The sequence below is a fragment of the Lates calcarifer genome, linkage group LG7_2 (assembly GCF_001640805.2).
Source record: "Lates calcarifer isolate ASB-BC8 linkage group LG7_2, TLL_Latcal_v3, whole genome shotgun sequence".
In the NCBI taxonomy this organism is placed as follows: domain Eukaryota; kingdom Metazoa; phylum Chordata; class Actinopteri; family Centropomidae; genus Lates; species Lates calcarifer.
In genome coordinates, this window is record NC_066854.1 from 10,196,306 (window position 1) to 10,221,318 (window position 25,013).

The 25,013-nt window shown below is 42.3% G+C and overlaps 1 protein-coding gene across 11 annotated transcripts in view; it reads left to right on the top strand.

Moving 5' to 3' along the window:
- Positions 1-25,013, top strand: part of LOC108900641 (R3H domain-containing protein 1) — a 50,256-nt gene that overhangs the window by 19,830 nt on the left and 5,413 nt on the right. For 4 of the 11 annotated variants that reach the window (XM_051065977.1, XM_018701796.2, XM_018701798.2 and 1 more), the window contains 21 exons: positions 1,680-1,803; positions 3,235-3,313; positions 3,635-3,694; positions 4,394-4,534; positions 4,772-4,880; positions 5,054-5,149; positions 5,579-5,604; positions 5,893-5,946; positions 6,703-6,935; positions 9,343-9,612; positions 10,177-10,331; positions 10,912-11,037; positions 11,997-12,347; positions 12,541-12,697; positions 16,250-16,407; positions 16,725-16,858; positions 19,459-19,562; positions 21,825-22,012; positions 22,670-22,829; positions 24,003-24,100; positions 24,231-24,315. In XM_051065977.1, the coding sequence (XP_050921934.1) occupies positions 1,680-1,803; positions 3,235-3,313; positions 3,635-3,694; positions 4,394-4,534; positions 4,772-4,880; positions 5,054-5,149; positions 5,579-5,604; positions 5,893-5,946; positions 6,703-6,935; positions 9,343-9,612; positions 10,177-10,331; positions 10,912-11,037; positions 11,997-12,347; positions 12,541-12,697; positions 16,250-16,407; positions 16,725-16,858; positions 19,459-19,562; positions 21,825-22,012; positions 22,670-22,829; positions 24,003-24,100; positions 24,231-24,315 (2,908 nt within the window). Of the gene's footprint in view, positions 1-1,679; positions 1,804-3,234; positions 3,314-3,634; positions 3,695-4,393; positions 4,535-4,771; positions 4,881-5,053; positions 5,150-5,578; positions 5,605-5,892; positions 5,947-6,702; positions 6,936-9,342; positions 9,613-10,176; positions 10,332-10,911; positions 11,038-11,996; positions 12,348-12,540; positions 12,698-16,249; positions 16,408-16,724; positions 16,859-19,458; positions 19,563-21,824; positions 22,013-22,669; positions 22,830-24,002; positions 24,101-24,230; positions 24,316-24,852; positions 24,961-25,013 lie in introns of those variants that run through there. The other 7 variants (XM_018701803.2, XM_018701802.2, XM_018701794.2 and 4 more) reach the window with 7 other exon arrangements.

The following is a 25,013-nucleotide window of genomic DNA, read 5'->3' on the forward strand; positions in this document are numbered from 1 at the left end:
GGAGGAAAAAACACATTAGCGGAGTACACATTCAGCTGTAGGATCACTGATTCTCATTCAAACCCTTGTGATTATCAAATCTAAACATTTCCCGTTGTTCACCATTTTCCATTATTGTCTCCACAGTCAAACTGTGAAGATAAACAAAAGGCTGTATGGATCCATAGGCAGTCCAAGGCGTCCCCCACGTCCTCAAAACAACTACATCTGCCCTTACATTGTTCGCCTGGCTGTCAATTCCAATCAATGGCCGATAGTCGCGGGCCTCTGAATACACGCCGCATTTTTTTGTTTTAGACTGACAGCACGTTCATTACATATTCAGGGGACCATCATTTTCACGCTGTTTTTCCTTTATCTCAAGGTAAATGGATGTCAGGAAACAAATGAGGCAGCTCGCAACAGCTGCACATCAACCAGGCGGCTTCCATGTGATGCCGAGGGTGGCATTAAGTAGCAAAACATCACCGCTTCTTGCCAGGAAAAAAAAAAAACGAAAAAAAAATCCCTTCGCTTTGAAAAACACACACACACACATATGAACTCGCTGTCACTTACACAACACGCAGTCCTAGACTCATTTTCGCTTTCTTTCCCGGCCTCACTCAGGCAATTAGTCAGTCACGTTTCTCATTAGCATTTTACATTTTCACATATATTCAGAGCGTCTTCAAATGAAGGAGAAGGTAGCGTCTCATTATCCGGCTCCGCAGCTGTTACAGGGATCAATCTCATGACCTTTTTTGGTTATGAGCCGCTCTCCCGCCACCAGGTCACCCCCTTCTCTCACTCATTCATTCATTCACTTCTCTCTCTCCCTCGCTCACTCACAGACTCTCTGATGTTAGCTTTCCAGAGTTGTGTTTAATCCACTTACGGTGCACTGGCAACCCCTCTCTTCTATTCAGCTTTCCCTTTCAGCCTTTGTAGAATTGCCTGAAAAGCAAATCAGATACTGCTCCGAGTCGAGTGTGTGTGTGAGAGGGAGTGTGGTGAGGAAGAGCACGACTGGGGTAAACCGAGGCCATTTTTAATAGATCTCGCACCCATCTTCCAGCCAGATTGCAGCACGGTTGATTTTAGGAATCTTTACAGTTGGAGGGGGATTACAGCTAACTCCTCATTCTGTTGAATTTGAAGGAATGAAATGTGCTGTGTTGTTTAATTTCAAGCTCAAATTCATGTATTATTCAGGTGGTTTAATAAAAACAAGCTAATCTGGCAGATTAATTGCCATAGTGATTTGGAATTCATGGACGCAGGCGCATTATTACCGGAAAGGAAACAGGTTTTTGATGATAAACCAGGAGAGTTTATTAAGTGTCTTACAGTGGCCTCTTTTGCCCATGCTATTCTCTAATTAACCCAGAACCTCAGGCAAGATCATAGAGGATTAAATGCCTCATATTTAATGCCTCCCTTCTAAATTAATGTCTCATGTCTGTTCATCGTTCAGAACAGACCTGGGTCGCTTTTAACATTTGATGCTCTCGTCAAATGCTGACATTATCTCACTCGTGTGTGGCAACTGGGCGACCTCTCCCAGAATACTTCAATTGAGGCCATTTGGCAAAAAGCGCGCACATTCCACCTTTTTAATAAACAACAATTTCTAACACATACCCCTGAGTCTGTCAGTTTTTCAGCTTTTTTTTTTTTTTTCCCCCCTCCCTAAACAGGATGGATTCCTCCTCCAGCCATTTGAAAAGGAAGAACGAGCCACACAGGACCAAGCTGAGAAAGAGGAGAGCTGCGACAAGGTGGACAAACCGGAGAAAACGCAGAAAAAAAGGCTGTCGAGAGGTGAGACATGAAATTAAACCAGTCACTTTAGGTTTTCCCTTCTAGAAATTAGAATATTTCTGAATATCTTCTGTATTTGAACATATTTGTTCCCTTGTGTCATCAGTGGCAGCTGTGTTCAAAAATATTTTTAAGTATTTTTCATTGGTTTGATTTTAAGGTTAGAAACTTTCATGAGGACCTGATCTGACTGATGTCAGTGAAACAGATTTGCCATCGCAGTCACAGGAGCTGAAATATTTCCATTAACACCTCAGCTTTCTTTACATCATAAACACCTGGGGCCTCATTTATAAACATTGCTTACTCCAAAAAAGGAGCTTCACAGATGCATGTAGCCCCCCCCCCCCCCCCCCAAATCAAAAAATTGAAAACGTGGCAGGAGGATATGAGCAGCCTAAATATATATGTTTATGCAATCCATGATATCATTTTGGTGACAGTGTGTCCGTGATGACACTGAAGGCAAAGTGCTGAAATGAAGCCAAATGCTTTAATGATACTTATCATACAGCCCATGTCACTCAGCCAAATTACAGCCTTCTAATAATTATATCCTTTACCATGTCAGGAGGAACATCCAATCCTAAACATTTTTTTTCTGGCGCAGCGCCCTCCAGTTTGTCCAAAAGCACTTCTCCATTTTAAATGATATCTCATTATGGGCCGATAATTGGCGTGATTCAGTTAATTGCGACAAGCTCAAGGTGTGAAGCAATTATACGGATTCCCACAGGCGTATAAAGGTGTCTGCTTCCCTCTGTGGAGCAACACTACTGATGAGGCAGTGTCCAATTATAGAAACCAGACACCCACCGAAGGGAACGAGCTCCAGTGTCCCCGACTCCCACTGATGGGCCCTCTCCTTTTGTTGGTGCACAGGAACATGTTTTTTTTTCAGCGTCAACTTCGTTATCCGTCCACTTCTTCATTTCTTAAATGGTGCAGCTGGCAGCGCCTACCGCTGCTGATACAAGCTGCCAATTTTTTTTCTTTCTTTCTTTTTTTTTTTTTTTTCATATTGGTCACACCAGTAACAACCATTTAATAACACAGTCAACAGTGTCACCCTCAGTGAAGTTTCTTTTTTCTGATGTGCAGTCTGACTTTTCCATTTTTTCCCTCACAAATAGTTGAATGACAAGCTGATTCATTTGCATATCAATATTCACGACGGGCGTTTCATTAACTGTTTATCATTAATTTGGGGGAGTTAACGAGGTGGAACATTCAGAGTTCCTTGTTATTCATATAAAGGAAAATATATTGAGGAAATTACACGCTGTTAGGCAGAGGGACTGTTTTATAATCAGGACATGTTTCTGTGGAATCTGTACATATTTGTTATAGAAATGAAATCTGTGATGCATTGCCTTAATTTCAAAGGCTCTTGTTGATTACTGAAACAAGGCTTACGTCTCTTTTATTTAGATTCCAGTCAAGACTACACAGATTCAACTGGCATTGATCTCCATGAGTTCCTGGTCAACACATTGAAGGGCAACCCCAGGTATGTTCAACATATATATATACACATAAAGTCAAAATGAAAATTAAATATGGTCCGGAGAATAAAATGCTTGGAAAATTCCATAAAGATGGTCAGAGAGTTCAGAGCATGTTCCCAATTTGCTAGCATGTTAGCGGTTAGCTAACCAACTACAATTTGCAATTTCAAGCTACAATGTAGTTTAGCAGCTAGATAAATCTGGTGAGACTGCAGCTTTAGCACTGTTAACACTGATGAGCTTTTCTTGTAACCTGAGTCATAAAAACATGATCAGCCTCCAGCGTGGCAGGAAAAACAGACTCCTATGTTTTGTTTTTTCAGGGATCGAATCATGCTTCTGAAGTTGGAACAGGACATCTTGGACTTCATCAGCAATAACGAGTAAGAAATATTCATTTAAGAGGTTTTCACTCAGGTTCTTACCCTGACTTAACACTACAACACCTGGTTTCACTCAGTCAGACACATTTAACCAGAGGGAGAACTCGATAAACGAACGCAGCTGCTTTAGTTTACAGTGCGAGTGAAACCAGTCAAATTTTAACATCAAGTCAGAGGTTTTTTTCCAAAGTTGTCGCAGAGATAACAGGAGCTCTCTCCAATACGAGCACAGAAGGATCCTTACACTTTGAGATGGGCTGTGCTTGATGTCACACAATTAAGATGAGCAGCTGTTCATCGTCCCAGCTGTTTTAATTGTGACTGCTCTGTAGAGTCTGTAGCCCATTTTCAAAAGGAGTCTTTGAACTTACCATTGGCTCTGGTCATCAAATTCTCCATTTAATGTCTTTTAAGTATGGAATCTTGAGTCTGAATTGCTGTCGTTAACCTAGTCATGTTTGTCTCTGAGTTACTGAGGGCTTAAAGTTCTCCTCCAGTGAACTCAGAAGTGCTTTGAAAGATTTTCAAAATAGACCCAAGAGCAGCTATATCCTTACAAGGTAAAACAACAACAGACTGTGAGACAGATGAGGCTTAACTTGCCCCCCACGTGCTGAACTCCTCATTTCAGACTGTCTGTGTTTCTTCCAGAGCATTTAAACTGTACACCATTAACCACGTCTCTGTCCCCCTCTCTAGAAGCCAAAAGAGAAAGTTTCCGCCCATGACGTCTTACCATAGGATGCTGTTACATCGAGTGGCAGCCTACTTTGGCATGGACCACAACGTGGACCCCAGTGGAAAGTCGGTGGTGATCAACAAAACCACCAACACTAGAATGTGAGCCTCTCTTTGGTGTTTAGATTTTGTCTGACAGGGATGTATCTTTAAATTCCAAACTACATAAATTGCAGTGTGCTTATTAATTGGTGGGAAGTGTTCTGCAGCCGTAGCTGTTGGAATCAATCGGCAGATAAGCTGGTTTCCTGCCCTGCTTGTTGGTTAACATATGTTGCTGTCAGCATCTGCCTGAAATTAAGCTGCCACTAAAACTCTTGTGAATTCCTCCACCAACAGACCTGATCAGAAATTCTCAGAGCACATCAAGGATGACAGGGCGGACGATTTTCAGAAACGCTACATTCTCAAACGAGACAACTCCAGCTTTGATCGTGAAGACAGCACGGTAGGTGTTTTTTTTTTTTTTTTTTTTTTTTTTTTCCTTCACCAAGCTGTCACTTTCATTTCTGACATGTTGGTAAGAGTGGGACAATCTGGCGTCCCTGACATAGCTGCTAAAGAAACGCATGTGTCGGCATGTGTGTGTGTGTGTGTGCATGTGTGGTGTGTCCTTGCCAGATTCGAATGCGTTTGAAAGCTGACAAGAGGAGCAAATCGATGGAGGAGAGGGAGGAGGAGTACCAGCGAGCCAGAGAAAGGATATTTGCACATGATGTGAGAGCTGTTAGTGTAGGCGGGCTGGAGGGGGGAGGAGGGGTGGGTGGTGGGATTGGGCGGGGGGGGCATGTTGCACAAATCTTTGTGTCATTTCTATTCATGTGCAAATTCAGTAGATTTCTTGCTACGAATTACCACTGCTGGATTTATGAATTTATAGACGGGGGGTCGCTCCAATTTGGAGCCCCCTTTTGTGAGGAAGTCAAATTTATAATTAGAACTGATGCAACTTTAAGTGTATTATATTTATTGATAAATTGATTAATGCCGTTGAGCCGAATTCATGAGCAGAAAGAGATTTTTTCATTGCACAGAGATGTGAAATGTAGCTCGAATGCAAAGAGAGAAGAGTTTGAGAGAAGAGTAACTGTGCTGTGAATTAACAGTACTCTTGTAATTGACTGTAATTTCCATTCTCACCCACAGGGAGATCACTTCATACTAGATAGAAGGTAAGCAATGAAATGGCATTAATCACACGACTTTGCTTCACCTCTCATTGAGTAATAATTTTGTTCCAAAAATCTGTATCTAGTATGGTTGATGAATCGTCTGTTAATTGGCCAAAGAAGAGCCGATCTGAAGTGTAACTAAAGCTCTTCACTTCTAAATGAATCACTTTTATAGTTTTCCTGTCAGCGCAGCAATTAGAGTCAGCTCTGTCATGTTTTAAAATGGTGGATATCTCATTTTGTCAGCGCCTGTTCTGTAACACTTCTCCTCCTCCTCCTCTCCTTCAGTGCTCAGGATGAAGACGCATGCATGAGCACCCAACAGAGGCGGCAAATGTTCAGGTAGGACCACCACTCACCTCCCCCCCTCGTCACACATCATTCAGCTGCTTTCAGAGGCCGAACCGCAGGAAGAGAAAAAGCCTTTGAATGGCCCCGTCCGTCTTAATCGGCTCGCTCAGGAACAGGAGCGCTGATCTGAGGATTTGTTTTTTTGCTGCTCAAGAAAGCTCCTGTTAAATAGGATTTTCTGCCCAGGCCTTCCTGTGTGGGACGGCCTATTCAGACCAAAGCTGACCAATTAAACCATGAAACAGTTTTTTTTTTTTTGTTGTTGTTGTTGTTGTTTTTTTGAAGGTGCCATCATTTTTAGATCAATCATTGATCATGCATGAATGTAATATTTGGTGAGAGATGATACAGTCTCTGCTGTGCATGACCACTGCTGAATATGGTTTCAAATGTCAAAAACAGAGTCATCTGACGGCCTTTGAGTAAAAAGATACATCTTTTATTTATCGAAACAGTTTTAGACAGGTGTGTAGCTTTGTTTTACCCTCGTTCCGTGTGTTATTTTGCGGCAAAAGAGCAGCAAACCTTTTAACTAGTAACTCGCAAATTCTTAAAATTAAACGATAAGTTGCCAGAAATTCTCTCAAATGATTTTCATGAGAAAAACAGTTAATTTGAACACATCAGCTTAGGTGGGAATTTTTCCTACTTGAGAAAATAAACATTTTTGAGCATTTTACATAAAAGATACAAACAGAAAAGTTAAGAATTAGAAGATTAAAAACAAATACTTTTCCTCTTCCACAGGTTACGGGCCGGTCGTTCAGGCGCCAGCAGGCAGAGCAGCTCAGAGACGGAGACGTTGCCGCGGCACGGCGAGCCCCGGCCGTGGAGCAGCACCGACAGCTCGGACAGCTCCAACCGGCTCGCCCCGCGGCCCGCCATCACCAAGGCCAGCAGCTTCAGCGGCATCTCCCCCGGCCTCGTCCGCGGGGACAGCACGGCCAGCAGCAAGAGCACGGGGAGGCTCTCCAAAACAGGCAAGAGAGACAGCTGGGGCTGAGGCTGGAGCTGTATCACACAGCTGGGTTACAATATGTAGAATTTGCTTAGATGCTTGAGACGATGTCCTCAGAGTTTGTTTAAAATGAAACAAAGCAAAATAGTAGCAGGAAATATTCTGCCATCATTTTAATGAAACCAAGTCATGTTTTATCAGATTCAGCTGTTCTGTGATTGATGGTTATTAGATTGTACAGGTATATTCAGAGTGGAGGAGGAGGGATTTCTCTGCTCGCCAAGTGAACATTACCCAGTGAATCAGACAAGAGAAAGGAAACCCTGTGTCCCAGCATGAAGAGGAAAAATTCACTAACTGAATGGCACTCTGGGTAAAAAAAAAAGGGGATCGGGAATACAAAAATACAGAATCCAAGCTAAATCCTTCAGGTCTTATCGGAACAAATGTTTGTTGTCCTGCCGTGGTCAATAAAGTCTGCGGGCCGCCCCGTAGCCGGACAGCTGTCGGAACTAATTACCGCGCAGCAACCCGGTGATGGAAGAGGCTCTTAAAAAGTGTTGTAGCAGCAGTAGTATAAAACCTAGCAATGAGGAGGTACTGCATAATGTATAAGTCTAAGCGTTGGGAAGTGCCATGCAAGTCACCGAGATGAAGTTAGGGCTTCTCCCCGGCAGCGAGTGCTTACTCCACAATATGATCCATTTGTAACTTGATTGGCTGAGATTAGATGAAACGTGTTCTTCACTGTAGGTTTGTCGTCTGTATCTCACGGTGCCACTGTTTCCGTCTGCTATTTTTCTATTTCTATCCTTTTTTTTCCTCACAGAGAGGTAGCAGCAGCAGGCTTCTTGCCTGAGCGGTTTTTTAAGTTGTTTACGAGGCGGCTGGCTGCCCTCACTTTGTGTTTGGGGAGTATAAGTCGAGGAGACATCTTGCCTGTGCTGCCATGTTCTCCTGAATTTGCCCTTCTCCCCAGTCCTCAAATAACCTCTCTTTGCAACAGGCTGTGAGCCAGGAGGATAAATTCTTCTATTATTCTCAGCCTTTTTGACACAATCATCAGCTATCTTAGCATAAATTTTCTGAATCCAGTGACAAGTACATCTACTCAGGTGCTGAACTTAAGTGCAGTTTTGACATAATTATACTTTACTTAAGTCATTCAGTTTCCTGCTTCGTAAGTCTTTTACTCCACTGCCTGTGAGAGGAAAACATTACACTTTTTAATCCACTACATTTGTTTTACAGATAGAAAATGATCCATTGCTCTACAACGAGCTACCTAACACTATATGGTTTTAACCTATTAGGTGAAAAGAGCTTAGCCTTGACTCCCTACAATATTGATGTGCATTAGCAATAATAAATTATACAATTAAACCCTGATATTTTGCACCATAATGAGTACTATGATGAGTCAATTTTGCTGACAATATTCTTATTTAAGAAAGTTTAATTTATTTTTGGTGATGTAATCTTCTACTTAAAGATTCCCTCCAGATATGTTTTGGAACTTAAAAAATACTCTTCTTTACTACTACTACTAATAGTTATGATAATACGCTCATGATGTGGTTTTGACAGAAAAGTTAGGTTATTGTCCTTAAATCCATAATCTATAAATACGTAAATATTGTTTATTTCAAAAGCCAAACTGCTCGACACAAGTTGTCTCCTACATCGCTGTAAACGTCACTCTCAGTGTCTGTAACCTGGAGGCTTCAAGTTTCCACATCACACTTGTCTAAGTTGATTACTGGATCATGATCGGCTTCCAGACCTATTGTGATGTCACAGAATCCTTCTGGTCCACCCACGTGTTAAACTGAGATTCAAGTTGTGCGCAGAGAAACTGTCTTCCCTCTCAGCAGATGAATGTGAGAACAGCCTTGTAGCGTCAAACTCTGCACAATGAAGCTCAAACATCCAAGTGAAGGAAAAATTAGCAACTCAAATTTCAGAGTGGGGGGGGCTTTAAAGGGTTGGATGCTTCCTCCAGCAGCTTCAAAAGGTTGCGGTCGCGTTGTGGTTTGACGGCAGCAAATATTAAACCCTCTCAAACCCTAAACACCAGATTACAATGTCAGTCCCTCCTCCCAAAAGCCAAGGGCTTCTTTGCACACTCGCTAGTTTACACGGCATTCAGTAATTATACAGGGAGGAATCCATCACAGACGGAGCAGAGATACCAATTTCTACATCAACAGTTGCCTCGAGACCAGAATGCAGAGCAGTCACAGGAGATGTAGCATTATTAACAAGAGGCACGGCTGTAAATTTTCTCCCCTGCTTCATTATCACCATCAACTCTTTTTACCCATGTGAATAACTAACAGGCTGAAAGCAACAAGTTCAAGCTTCTCCTCACATGTAGGAAGTAGATTATAACCTCCTTGTTCTGCCTTTTTTTTTTTTTTTTTTTTCAGGTTCAGAATCATGCAGTAGCGTCGGCTCCTCATCCAGCTCGCTATCCCGTCCCCAGCTGCCTCTCCCAGTCTCGGCCTCATCCCGCTCCAACATCCCCAGCGCGCCCTTAATCCACCCGGCCGCCGACACCAGAGGCCCCGGACACCCTGAGATGATCAAGAGCATCTCTTCACAGCCACCACCAGCTACAGACGCAACCAGCTACTATGTGTTGCCGTTAGAAGCCTCAGGGATACCACCTGGCAGTGTTCTGGTCAACCCACACACAGGTGAGTGATACAGTACCAACGTGAACATAAAAAGCCAGAGTTTCAATAAAAAAAAAATCCTTTTCAGTGAATCAGAAATCACTAGAAAACAGCTCTAAATTGTTTCTCTTCTCAGGGTCGGTGACCCAATGTCAATCTAATGCATGAAATCAAAGTAAATTCTCCCAAAATAAATTTCCCCATCTTGTAATTTTCTGGTTTCCTGATGAATATTCATGACTTGGGGACAGAATCACGGGCTGGCATGGGGCTACACTCGGTTTGTCTGTCAAATTAGTAGTCAGACCAAAGCGTGCTGATCAAAATGCAGTGAACAGATGGGAGAAATCTGTAAATATTCATCATGGGCCTAACACGCAGTTGTGCACTTTTGGGCTGCAAACTGAACTTCAGATGCAGCCAATTCCTCTCGACTCCCCTCTCATGGACCATGTTTGGGTGTGTCCTTCACTGTCACAAGGAACATAATTCAAGTGTTTTCTTTTAATTTGATGCTGAATTATTAGTGTGTGTACAGTTCACATCACAGTGGTTTCCTGGTCTCTCATGAATTTAATTTGACAGGCAAGCCTTTCATCCATCCCGATGGCAGCACTGTAGTTTATAACCCGGCTAGCATCGTCCCCCCTGCTGGCAGGAACCCACAGCAGGGGAAAACCCAGCAGCAGCCAATCTCTGCCGCGAGCCAGCAACAGCCAACCAATCATCTACACTCCCAGGTCAGTGGGCGGGACTATATTATCCAGCTGGAATCTGACTTTTTCTCATTCATGTTGAACTTGTATATAACCTAGTTTTTTTCCTAACGTTTTCTCAACATTACTAACTTAATATGTTGAAATGGGAGCTGATAGAAGGATGGTAGGAGCTTCACTAAGCCATTTAATTGACCATTCACTAAACTCCCAACAGCCATTGTCCAATCGTCACTTAGCAACCATTCTTTAGCACCAATATACCAAGACAAAGACCTGGTATGTGCAATAAAGTCTGATTCTGATTCATGTTAGCTTATTAGCTAGCTAGGTAGAGCCTATTGCAATCTGCCATAATCAGTTATCATTCCAGCTAATAAAACTGATGGTAGCTGGCTCCTCTGTCAGAAATTAAAGAGACATTTTTTAAAAATTCACCAAGAAGTTCAACAGGAAAAAACTGTATGTTACAGGCATAGCAACAGTAACTAAGGGGGCGGGACTTAGCAAATGGTCAACTGAAGCTCCCACCATTTTACTAGCAACCTTCGTCAAGTCTCATCTCCGGTCCCTCTGTCCGTCTTTTCTGCCCTTTCCTCCTCAGCCGATCTGTCCTCCTGTCCAGCCGTCCTCTGAGCCTGTCCACAACCCAACGGTCTCTTATCCTCTTCCTCCTCCTCTTCCTCCTTCTCAGTTCCTGCCCATCTGTCCTAACCAACAGTACACTGTGGTACAGAACTTCTTTCTTCCATTTTATTATCCCCCCCCCCTGCTCCATCTCCTGTCAGACCTGGCTCATTAAGAGTTTATTTATAGACCGTTCTCTGAGCTGTGAAATTAATAAATTAAACTCTTATACGGACATCCACAAAGTCCAAAAAAATTCAGCTCAGCTTGTGTCAGGCTGAAGAAATGCCATGAGCTCTATTTTGACCCAGGTCTTCATACTGTATCTGTGTGCCTTGTAATGAGACCTTTGAATCCACATTCAGTGCAGTTAATTTTTTTTGTCTTGACTCTACATTACTGGAGGATTAGCTTAACATTATTATTTAGTGGTATCTAAAAATCAAGAACATTCTCTCTCCTTTCCAGACTTCAACATAGACCTTATTATTCCCCTAATTAACTATTCCATTTTTTTGTCAGAAAGGTGCACCTAAATCCAGCAGGAGCCATTACCCACATATATAGATCATGCATTCACTTAACCTCATTTTTGACCTGGTTTTAGTGAAAGACATGCCTCTGTGACTAATTATGCCTGTGGAAAGTTCCATTAATATTTAATTCATCACCAGATGTTAGCGCTGAATAATCCATGACTAAAAACACTACTTTTCCAACAACATGTCAGAAATGACCCGGACTGGCGTGTGCCAGTGATACCAATAGATAGTTCACTTGAGAGTCTGTCAGTCTCTGCAGACCTGGGTCAGATTTGAACTCTGCAGTTGTTTAAACCTTCAAGTGAAAGTCAGTTCAACAAATGATTGATTTAGCGCTTCGCTTAAAAGATTATTGATCCATAATCTGAGCTGGTTTAATAATTAAAATACTGTAACCCAGGTTCTGATTAGCAGTGCCCTTGTGCTGTGTGTTTATATGTGTTAGCTTTTGTCTATTGTTGCATTTAATTTAGCTCTTGTCAGAAATATTAAAATTTAAAACATTTAATCATCTCTCCAGCCTGACGTCCTAAATGCCCAGTTCAGTCACATGACTCTGGCGCAGCAGCCGCCCAATGACAGTGGAGCTTCAGCCCAAGATGCCCGCCACTATCCGGCCATATACCACCACCACCACCCCTCCCCTATGGTGCTGCAGGGCGCCCATCCGCAGCAGGTTGCTAGCTACGTGGTGGCGGGGCCATCAGGAGGACACCCAGGGGTGCTTCAGGGTCAGCCCGTCCCGCTCCCAACTCCAGGCCCCAACCACGCATATCCCAGCTCCACCCCGGGCCCCGCTGCTTTCCACGGGTCCACGCTGAACCAGCCGATACTCCAGCAACACGCTTACATCCAACAGCCAGTCCAGCAGGTAGGGACTTCAGTTTGATCTGGACTCATGGCGGCTGTCCATAACTGTGGCATTTTGTCATGATGAGTCACTCCATCAGGGGAAACCAGCGTCATGACTAATCCTTCATTTCTCCTGTTGCCGGGAAATGAATTGAAGTGGGACTGCTGATGTGTCACACAGTCCTTGAATTTGTGTTGTGTGTCCCTCGCAGATGTCTACATGTTACTGCTCTTCAGCGCACCACCCACACTGCTCCACCCAGCAGCAGCAGCAGCAGCAGCAACAGCAGCAGCCGCAGCATTACCGGCCTCCCGTCAACTCGCTGCCCTATAACTGCCCTCAGAGCCAAAACCTGCCCCAGCAACAAGGTAGGAACACAGTCATTTTTAATTTTTACAAGTCAGATTTTTTTCCACTTATGACACAAGGATAATTGGTGTGACAGTGGCTGATAAGGCTTTCTACACCTGTGAAAAATGAGACTGAGTATGACACTTAAGGACCTGCGCAATTTATCCAATTTAAAGTTCTGCTACATGACAAACTCACCTGGATGCCAAAAACAAGTAGGTCACCTCTTATTTTTCCAGTTTCCTGTCATCAACCAAAGCTACAGCTTTAAAGGGATCTTTGAAATAGTTACATGGTGGATCTAAATGCAAATCAAAGGCTGTTTAATGAATAAAATCCACAGTCTCTGATGTGGAGTGATTTTTTTCCCTGAATTTCCAGACTTCACGTTGTCAAGAGCAAAGCTCAGGCTCGCTGCTTATATCAATAGACTTAGTTAACTTCCCACTTCGAGCTCTTAGATAGCATTTTTTGTTGTTGTTGCTCTTGTTTGTTTCTTCACAAGGGAGCCCTGCCAGCCGCAGTCCGACGGCGCTAGTGAAGGACAAATATTTCTCCCTCGCTTTCCTCTGTTTGTTTGTTTTTCACGAGTTCAGATGTCTCCCCGGGAGTCATCCACTTGATTATTCTGTTTCTGTTTTTTTTTTTTTCTTCTCCTTCACCACAGGAGTTGAGATTGTTAGCTCCTGTTCTCTCTCTCCCTCCTAGCACACACACACACACACACACACACACACACACACACACACACACACACACACTCTTGCTTAACTGGATGTAATCTTTGTACAGTTGTAACATGCACACGCACACACACTGGTGCACACACGTCTCTGTAAGTGGCTGCGGCACTATTCTGTCATCTGTAGGCTGCAAATGCGGCTTCCCTGCTGGGGACCCGGGGAATAGACAGCGGACAAATGAAGCTGACCTACAAAGGCAAAGGACAGCATTTATTTCTCAGGGAATCTGAAGAAAAAAAAAAAACGACTCCAGCGCCTCATTTCCCTTCTGTTTTTGCATTAATTAAAAAAAACCTATAAGATCTAAAGGTGAAGACACTGCAGCATGGGTTGAGCACATAATAAATAAATTATCAGTAGGAATTCTCTGATGGCCCAGCAAGTGTCCACAGACGAACCTGTGAATGTTACCTCTCACTTGCATCAGACAGTCACCACCACCACAGGGCTCCAGCTTCAGTCATGGTCATTCTGGGAAGTATTTTATATTCTACGTGAAGGCCCTGAAGGATCTTCTTTACTTTACTATTATATCATGCTAGTGGTTATTAAAACTGAAGATGAAATGTGCATCACAGTTTCCTTTACACCAAGATGATGTCATCAGATGTCTTCTTATTGTCTTGATCCAAAAAAAATCTAAAAATATTTGAATTTGAGACAATGGATCAAAAAAAAATGCTTTAAATGACAAACAGATAATATGTTTTAGTTGATCGGCCAACTGATTATTCAGCTAATTATGGAAACTCAAAGAGAAAGGAACATGAAAGAAAAGCAGCTTTTCTTTTAAGGAATGATGAAAACATCAGCATAATGTAAATAGTACTTACACAGAGAGCTGAGAGGATTAGTCAGTTAATTTATTAGTCAACTGACACCAAATTCATTGGCAGCTATACTGATACTGGATTAATTGTTTCAGTCATTTCAAGGAAAAATGCCAAACACTGTCTGAGTTGAGCTTCTCCTGTGTGAAAATACTCTGCTAAAACAATTATAACAGGCATTTCTTGCTGTTGTATGACATTTATAAATAAATGATCAATGGAGAAATTGATCAGCAGATTACAGACAGTTAGAACCTGAATCTTAGCAGAAACTAAATGTCTTTACTAGAAAGAAACTTTGGCAAAGTGACATTTAAAAAACAGCTTTTTAGATCCTGAGGTGCATCAACTAATTTTAATTAAACGTTAGTTGAAAGAAATGTGTCTAGTCAGCCCAAAACATTGGACAGTTAGTCAGCTGTTTGTCAAGAACTGAGAAAATAAGTAGTAGTAGGCAACCACTGAATTTGTTCTTTGGGTTTTTCAGGTCAGGATTCTTTTTCATGTTAATGGTTTCCAACATCATGAGATGATTTAGTTTGTGTGGTTGTTGATTTGTTTTAATAGAGACACACAAAGCAAAACATTTTACAGTGTTAAAATCAACGAGCTGTGTAATGGCTGTTTCTAAATTACCTTCAGTTTAGTTTGATATTACCACACCACAGTGTCTTGGCCAGTATATATACCAGTATATCTACATGAGTTAGTATCAGCCTGGCTGATGTTAGCGGTCCCTCTCTGTGGGATTTTATACCAAGCAGGAAGTGTTCTGAGCCTGAGAGGCGGGATGCGGGGCCGGGACGCTGTCTGAGAGGCCTCTATGAATCTCACAGTGAACCGGTCTCTTTTTCAGCCCCTCACTCCTCACCTGCAGGATGTACAGTAACACCACAGACAATCTGAAGGACCCACTGTAAGACCCTCAAACTTTGGTCTTAGTCTGATGGCTCTGATCCTTCCGACACCAGGCTGCTCAGTGATGCCCGGACAGTCATCACCTGCGTACGAAGGAATTTTCTAAGTAAAGAAGTCACAGTCGTCCCTCATCTGCTGCCTGCTGGTATGGAATAAAATTGTGTGGGTTTGATATTACAGTCATTTCATGCTTGGTTTGGAAGTGAAGGTGGGAGGCGAGGGTGGATAAAAATAGTCCTTCCCCCTCTGTGTTCCTCACGGAGCACTTTCATTGTCTAGTTGTACTTTTCTCCCAGGGCGGCCGACTGTAAAGACACCTTCACAAAAGGACGTCCTCTCCTTTTGTCACTCGGATTACCACATGTGTGTGTCGCGAGGGACAGTATTTTCAAATGTCTCTTTTTGTCACCTTGACATTTAAGTGTCTGCCCCCCCACATACACACCCTCCAGGCTAGGAATAAGCGCCGCCATTTTAGGCCATTCGGAAAATGGCCGGACCTGTGTGACTTTGTATCGTCTTTTGTGTGTCATTTTCTTTGGCCTCTCTAAATGGGTTTCTAACAAGGACTGTAGAAATGTGATCCCGTTTTCTGTTTACCCTCTGAACTTAATCACTCGTTGAAGTGGATGTTTGTTTGTTTTTTTTTTCAGGCAGGGGAGTGGCTCGACCACTCAGGTTGCAGGTTCAGGCTAAATCAAATATATTGACTTTCTCATTTATTCCAAGTGCCTCAGACCTGCTTAGCTGTAACAGCTCAACTCCCCAAGCCGAGTCCCAGCTTCCACAGCCTTTCAATCTGCTGCCTGTTCTGTTCTTCTCCTAATGCAGCTTCAGTGTCTCTTTATTGTAGCAGATTTCACAATAAAAATCATTCAAACCTTCAACTATTTTCTAGTAAAATCTTGATAACCAAGCTTTTTTCCTCAGAGCTTTTATTAGTCTCTTCTCCTGCTATGTTTCCATATGAACCATGAATATTAATTACAGTGTTTTGGCGTCATATTATTATCAGTGTTCCTATCAGGAGTCTCTTTTCATTCGGTCACAGCATTGTGCCTTTCTCATTTTGCCTCAGTGCACCAAGCCGTGATGCCAAACCCAGCGTCCAGCTACCAGACCGTAGTGGGCGTGCAGCCAACACCCAACCTCGCTCTCACTGGCAACCAGCAAAGCAATATGGGCAACCAGATGCAAGGCATGATGGTCCAGTACCCTCCAATGCAGTCTTATCAGGTACATTTGATAAAGGGACGCTTCTGCGAGTGTCAGATAGATTAATATCACCAGTCTAAAAATGAGAAAGAGTGTCTGTATTCTTGTAGAGGAACAGAAAGAAAAGAGGTTTTCAAAGTAAGAGTATGCACTTCTTAGTTATTTGTCCTTAAGAAAATAAATGTTTGTTTTCCATGTGCACAGACCTTTGTAAATGATCTAATATTTGCTAGATTCAGCCAGTGAAGCCAGGTTTGTGTGTTTTGAGGCTTTTATTTACTTGACGTCTATTTGTTTGTTTTTTTTTGTTTGTTTTGTTTGTTTTTTTTTTCCTGTAGCAGGTTTCTGTGCCACAGCAGACGTACCAGCAGCCAGTGTTTGTGTCCTGCCAGCCAGGACAGGGGGCAGTGGCTGTTGCTGGCATGCAGCCCTGCTACAGCCTGCTCCCCCCTAACCAGCACACCACCATGAGGTACGGTCACAGCGTCAACACTGACAGTTACTGTGGATCATTATTTAATCCGGCGCTCTTTTTCTCAAATCTGAGTAGAAATATATGAACTATTAGTAAATCATTTGTCAGTCAGTCGACAGAAAATGAATCAGCAGCTGTACTGATAACTGATTAAACATTTAAATCAAGCAGAAATGAACATATACGCTGATACCAGACTCAAATATGAGGAGCTGCTGCTTTGGCTTTTCATATGATTATTAACTGAAACGGAGTATGGACAGTTTATCAGGCAAAACATGATAATTTAACTTTGTTCAGGGAGGCTGTGACGAGCATTTTATCGACCAAGTAATTAATCAATTAGTGGCTTAATTGAGAAAATAATTTGTAGATGCAGCCTTAAATGTCACACATGTATGATAATTTTATACTGGAACATAATGAATTCTTATTTCACTTTAATTAAAGTAAATAGTTTGGAATAAACTTGTGTATTAAGAGAAACATCAAGTCAATGTGTTTTTAGATTCCCTGAAAACCTCAAAAGCAACAACTGTTTTGTGTTTTTTGTCTAACATCCTCCCAGTTCTTTCAAGTGCGACAGTTTTCAAGTTGTTATCACGTTTCCACTCCAGCAAAGAGTTTTTAAGTGTTGTACATTTATCGATGAATATTTAATGTTAAAGAGAAATACTGAACATATAAAATCATTTTTAGGCGCTTTAAGTTGTTATCCAAGCCGACAGCTTTGTGCACATTAGTACTTTGATGTATGGGAGTAATTAGTTTCAGGTAATATTCACATTCATGTTTGGTATTAACATGAATTCTGTAATAACCCAGTTTACATTGATGCATTTAATAATCAGTCTAGAACAGCTGCCTAAGAGTTAATTGGGTTTTCTGGTGCTGCTTTTTGCTCTGAAATTAACTTAAGTCATGTTTAGGCTGATAATAAACTTGTTGTGATTTATGGTCATCCTTGCATTATGACACTTTCTAATAGCTGAAGTTGCCTTAATCAGGTTTAGATTGAATTATTAGCTCAGCTGTAGATGTGCTTTGTCCCAGAAACCGATTTGCAGGCACTTGATGCTGTTTCTCACTCCTGAAGGTGCCTCTTATTTATAGACCTAACAGGCCTGATGAGTGAATCCCAAAAGCACCTGCGAGCCAAGGTCATCTTTGTTCACCGTGGGGGGAAAAAAAATGACGTTATTACCACAATGCTTTTGGTGAACTGGGTCTGCGTGTAGCTGATGAATGTCGACTCTGACGCCCTCTCAAAGAGCTTCAGTCATTTTCCTCCATTACTCTGCTGCTGTGGAGTAGCGTGCAGCACCGAGCTCTCTCTCATTATAACTGATTGATAGAACTAGTTCACAGAAAGCAAAACATGTAATTAGTTTCTACCTCCATGGACCCAATCAATCTGGATACTGGTGAGTGGAGCACTGCTGGGACCATTGTACACGCACGTATACATAACAAACACTAGACATGAACACAACCATGTACGCAGTCATCACCTGCAGAAGAACAATGAAAAGACACACACACACACACACTCATGCAGGGAGAGGTCACTTTCTCAGTGTCCCAGCTGTAAAATGAGGCTGCTTTAGTAGGGCAGTCAGCGTGGAAATGATTTATGCGGCAGCGTTCGAACAGCTCACTCTTCTCCCAAGAGGACCGACTGTCCACCTGCAGCCTGCTTTTTCACCAGCTGTACACGAGTCCCCGCAGGCAGGTTGCTTACGGAGCAGAGCGCCTACTTTGCAGATGGACTTAAAGTTAAATTTCAAATTTAATACCTCAGCTGCAGCTCCTGGAGATTTCCGTCTGTGCGGGTTTAGAGGGGATCTTTAAGGTTTCTCTGATCGCTTTAAAGGCCTGCTTAGATCTGAGCATCATATTAGACTTGTTTGTCTTCAGGTGTTCAGGCTCTGGAGTACCAAAGCAACATTTACTTCTTAAACAGAGGATCTGCAAGTCTCAGTTTTTTAATTGGTTAAAGAAATGGAAATAAGTCATGTGACATTCTTGCGATACCCTGATGACGAATTTTGGTTACACATGCACACTCGCGTGCCGCATTTTAATTTATTGAATATAGTCAATCAATGAATCAATCATCCTTCCATTTTGCTGCTTATCCAGCTCCAAGTCCTGTATAATGAGCAATTAATGATATCAGATCAGTTGTGTGGACTATTAAACACAGAGAAACCATTAAAAAAAATGAAAACAAATAGTGCTTGACCTGAATGATTAGTTAATTATCAAAATCAATTTTCTGTCAACTAATTGATTAATTTCAGCCTTAATTGTTATATATGGATAGGAGGTAGTGAAAAAATGTGATAGAAATGTCATTAAATTAATTCACTTGGTAAATGTCATTGATTCTGTTTGATCAGTATTAAAGGTATTAAATTCTGTTCTTTAAAAGTCCCACAGAAGTCCAGTTTAAAAAGTCTTAAATTTAACCTGGTGACCCCTGCAGAAACCCTATTATGAAACACATGGTTTACTCTGTCTGTGTGTGTGTGTGTGTGTGTGTGTGTGTGTGTGTGTGTGTGTGTGTGTGTGTGTGTGTGCGCGTGCGTGCACAGTTCAACAGTGAGTTTCCTGCCCGCCCCGATGATGGAGCAGCTCCAGTTTCCTCAGACCTCGTCCCCTTGCGTCTCCCAGCAGCACCCAGGCCAACAGTACGCAGGTACGCTCTCAGACTGAATTCAAACACAGAGATCTGCAGTGAAATGAGAGTTTGTCTCTGTCATTAGGCGCCCTGGAGATTCCCCATCTCTGCCAGCGCTCTGACGTTCTCTATTTTTCCCCATCTCTCAGTGTCAATAAGTGCAGAATGTGTTCTTGCTTAGCGACGACCTGCACTTCATAATGAAATAATCTTCCCCGGGTTTACTTTGCCATTGTATGTGCGTCAGACACATGATTAGATTTTCAAAATGAAAAAGAATGAAGTGTGATGATGACGGCTCCCTGGAGTTTGGATAAGTGAAAGTGATTTGCACATCCACCTCTTCTACCAGAGATGGACAGAGATTAAACAGCTAGCAGCAAATGTTAGGTTGACAACAACTCATTCAACATTTAGTTTGGTTCAACGGAAAAAACATGAAAGTAAGAAATCAGTGAAGTCATGACTCTTCAGGTGAAGTGGTCAGCATCTAAACAGAGTGAGTTACTCCTTGTTACCCAGCTGTCCTAAATGATGATTCTCTGTTTCATTTATCACGGATACAGTGTAGTGTATTTATGGTTTGGCAACAGCCAGAAGAAAGGGACAGCCAGAAAACATTAGGCTGAGGCAGAAAATTAATTGTTAAGTAAATGAAATGTATGTACGTACAGGTGTATGTGTAGAGTGTAGTACAGGAGGTGCAGCCATTATCTTAGAATAGAGAGGTTGTTTGTCTTCTGTCTTTTATGTTCTTCAATAAAAAAGAAATTATAATAATAACTTGGACGATAAAATCTTAGCAATGTTAGTTTTGTGCAACACATTGCTCTTTGCAAACAAGCAGGATTTTTATCATTTTACTTGGAAAATATGTTACCACAAACTACTAATATGGCCAATACTGGATTTTGAGGCTAACACCAATACTGATATTTGGGAGTTAAAAAAAATCTGAAAGACATTTTAGCTAAGAGCAGATTTTAAAACCATAATCATTTTGACCAGTCATTTAAGTTCTTTCCCCATATTTCGTGACCATAAGAAGAACGAGCTACATGCTAAGCGAGACATTTTACAGTGTAAAAATCAGCTTGTCAGTGCCCTCTGGTGGACAAACTACGACACAGCGGCCTATTTTCTTACACTGCAGTTTCTTGTCTTAATTGGCCGACAAACACTGACACACCTATCTGCAATAAGCTAATCAATCAATATATTAGCCTGGGCAACTTACCAGTCCAATCATAGCAGATATTTAGGTCACTCAGGAGATATTTTCATAAAAACAGTAAAGAGATTCTGAAAAAATATATAAGATTAAAACTGTCAAGTGCTTTAAAGAATTAAAATCACTATAATAACCTGTGTATTGCTGGTGTTGTATTGGCCTTTAGGGCTCACAGAGATGCTGTCCAGAGACCCAGGTGGGGCACTCTCCTCACTAATGACCTTTATTATTCATGTCTGATATTACGGTAGAGTGGTGGAGGGAGCCATCATTTCCAGCTCGCCGGTAATGAGGTCAGATGAAGGTCTGGTGGCGGCCTTACCTACAGCGTCACCAGTAAACATTTTTAATTGGCTAGGCCGGGGCCAGAAATAATCCGCAGATTAAGTCCAAAGATGCATCGTCCTTGTTACTGTTATTAGGTATTATTTCATAAATCAACAGCAGCGTCAGCTATGTAAAGTCTGCAACATGATTTCCTCCTAATGTGAGCTTTATGTAAACAGGAATTAATTAAATGGAAATATGTTGTATTTATTTGAGTTCATAGAGCAGGAGGTTACATCTCAACCTGTGATTGTTTTTGTGTTGTTGTTTTTTTTTTTAAAGTCTCATCTTTAACAGCCATGCGTCAGAAACTAATTAGATAATTGGATCTCCCGGATCATCGCAATGGATTTAGCAGGAAAAAGGGAATGGGTTTTAATTGCTACTACGGATGTGCCCTTATAATCAAGGCACTTAAAAGCTAAATGCTCGGCAGCTAACGGCGCGAGAGCTGGGTTTTCACTGATGAGGTGTGTCGCTGAACACAAGTGCTGAGAAAGAGCTTATGGGCAAAAACACATTTAGTGTGTCAGTTTACTCTGCAGCATAAATGATGAGTTGATGTGATGAATTAAATAAAAACAGGGAGTATTAAGTGTCAGACATGATTTGCCTCTTGTCAGCCATAACTCTGTGTCAACCATTTTTACACCCAGCTTGTGTTTGTGTCTGCTTTTTTTTTTTTTTTTTTTTTTTTTTTTTTTAAATCTGTGTGTGTGCAGGGTTGTTACCCCCGGCCCCCAGCGGTGGTGGCATGGTGATGCTGCAAATGACAGCGCCCCCCTGCCAGCAGCCCCGGGCCCCCTCCCCCTGCCAGCGGAAACAGCCCAGCTACAAACACCCGGGCCCCGAGCACCACCAGCGCAGCCGCAGGCCCGCCGAGCTCCCTCCGCCTCCAGACAACGCCCAGGTACAAACGCTGCCCGAGCGCGTCGAGGAGGAGACAGCCGCACAAAAACAGCCCACACACTCTGAAAAAAGTAGCATGTTTGTTGGGTAAAGTCATACGATTTGTAACCTTTAAAAGTCTTACAGCTTTGAAAACATTTAATTAGCTCGGTGGCCAAGAGGTTTAGACTTGACAACAGCAATTTCAAAATAATTTAAATGAAATTAGAAATGTGCTCTGGCTCTAGAGTTCCCTACATAGGACAATACAGCATATGTCAGAAAGTTAAGACGGTCACAAGAAAGCAATTTTAAAGCCAATTTAGTTTGCTTGTCTGACAGTGATGTGAGAATTGTCCCCTTGAGCCAAAACCAGCTTCCCCGCAGCTCCAGGCAGGTTAAATGTCGGAGTAAATAGGCTCTGCAAATGAAGTCAACACTGGCGTAACCTGAAAATGAGGAGAAAATAGTCCTCAGCATTAGGCTGTAATGGTACATTAGGGGGACTAATGTGGATGGAATGGTACATTAAAGCAACAACTTGAACGACAGAATGACTTTGTGAAAGGGAGATGCAGCCGGGGTTGCCTTTTTTTGAATGAAAGTGTTTGTGTGTGTGTCCCCTCCCTCCCTCCCCCCTCTGTTTCCTCCCGCCGCCCCGTCGGTGTGTTGTGTGTAGAGCAGCCTGCCCTCGTCTCCGGCACTCACTCCCTCGCCAGGCCAGCCACCCAGCGTCAAGGGCCTCCCATCAGGCATCTCGCCCATCCCTGTCATGGCCCACCACCCGCACCACCACCACCACCCGCAGCTCCCTACAGCCTTCTGCCACAGTGGACAAGGTCAGAGACGCTCGGGCCGCGCTGTGTTTACTCACTCACACACCACTGTTGCTTACCAACATGGCACCTAATTAAAACTTATGAAATTATATTTGTGCCTTAATCCTGAGTCTGCACGGGCACATTTTAATCACAGAAAACTGCTGTTTGGAAGCAAGTTAATTATCTACATGAGCACACAGTGATAACCTCCCTCACTCACTTTTACTCACTTGTCCTTTCTCAATATCTCTGCTCTGTGCACTCGGAGTTTAGCCTGAACTCTCACTGAGGCTGACACAGCGTTACATTGTGCCACAATTATACTCAACTGGAAAATTGGAAGAGGTCATTTCTGATTGGTTTGTGTTTTGTTTCCAGTCCAAGTGCTAGAGGGATTATCTGTTGCTAGGGAAGTTGGGAAGAGGTTTTATGAACCTTGTTATAAGATCAAAACTTTTAATTAGCCTGTACTTCATTAGCTTGCAACATAGCCATCTCGGTAGGTGGCTCGCTAACCTCCACCAGATCATAAGTAGCTAACGTTTAGCTAACTTAGTTGGCAAACCTGATAATCGTAGTTCCTTCAAAGAGGATGAACTTTAGCTGTAAAAAAAAAAGTAAAAAATAAATAAATAAACAACAAATGTCATATCTTAGATCTATTTAAATTTACAGGCTCAGTTTTTTTGTTTGTTTTTTTTACAGAAACTGCATTAATGATTATATTGTCCGAGCTTCATAGCTGGAATCATCAGATTAGCCAGTTATTTTATTAATTATCTGCTTATCTGGCAGAAGTTAGCTAGGAATATACCAAGAGGGCAAGGCCACAAACTTATATACTACAGACTTGACTTACACATGGGGTTTCATAAAGGTTCCCTTCCTCCCCAGTAACTGATAAAACCACCAGAAACCAGATTGGAGACCAAACAGCCAATCACTGACGACTTACTGTTCACCACAGAGGAGTGTGTTTTTGCTGTTAAAATTAAATCAATTTTTTGTATCTTTCTGTTCAAAATGTAATTCATGTGCTTCCAAAAACTCTGAGTGTCTCAGTGTGTGCTCAGGACTGACGCACAAAAATAACTCCTCATAAACTGATGGAGTAGACGCTCAGTTTTTGTTTTCCACTGGTCTGACAGTTGACAGTTTTTGACAGCTTTGTGTTTTTTCTGTGACGTTTAGGTGAAGCGCACTACTCTCTACTGGGCCAGCCTCTGCATTACAAACCCTCCATCAGACCTCCGCTGATCCACACTGCCCACATGGTGGCCAAACACCAGGTCAGACACACATCTAAAGTCTTTCATTACTAATAAATGTTATTCTCTAATTCTGCAGATTCAAATTCAGTTGGTGGCTGTCATTTCAGGTCAGCAAACATCCCTCCTCTCTCTCTCTCTCTCTCCTCAGGTTCCACTCGGGGTTTGGCGTAGCGGTCAAGGGAGGAAGGCCAGCAGAAAACCTCTGTCTTCAGATCTCAGTGTAGGTGAAGCAGGTAATAGGAAATCCAGAGGGAGGCTTTAGTTTAGTGAACCCTGAGTTGACAGCAGGCGTTTGTACTTCATCAGACATTTTGACCGCGATTTGACCTCCTCCACATGTTAACCTGATGTATTATAAAATGTTTTCTACTTAGTATAGATGTTCAGGCAGGCGCTTTCTGAAAACATGCTGCTGCCGCCGCGTGAACCATCAGGTTTTAGACATCAATCAGAGAAGAAAACGCGTCTTTAGATGCATCAAATGATAAATCCAGCTGCTGCGTCGTGTATTTAGCAGATTAAGTGAAATAACGCCACGTTTTTATTGTGTCAGAATGTGCTTGCTGCGCTCCGTAGCTGTTGGGGAAAAAAAGGCGTCTGTTTGTGAATGTAAGCAGAATAAATTACAGACGGGGCAGAAAGCACACCTGGCAGTGGAACCTGCAGCTCTGGCGGTATTTGTGCCCAAAGAAATGTGCTGATTATTTAAAATATCGCATCGTATTTTTGCACTCGCCGAGATTTTTTTTTTTTTTTTTTGCATTATTCAGGTGCTCTTGTCAACAATCCCACCGGTGCAATCAACAAGGACGGGGGCGCCTGTGCAGCCCTGTGGAGTGAAACATTACATCACTGAAAAGCAGACTGATTCTGAAAATGTAATTGATTAAAAACATGAAACATTAAAAACACAAAATAATATTGTACATGA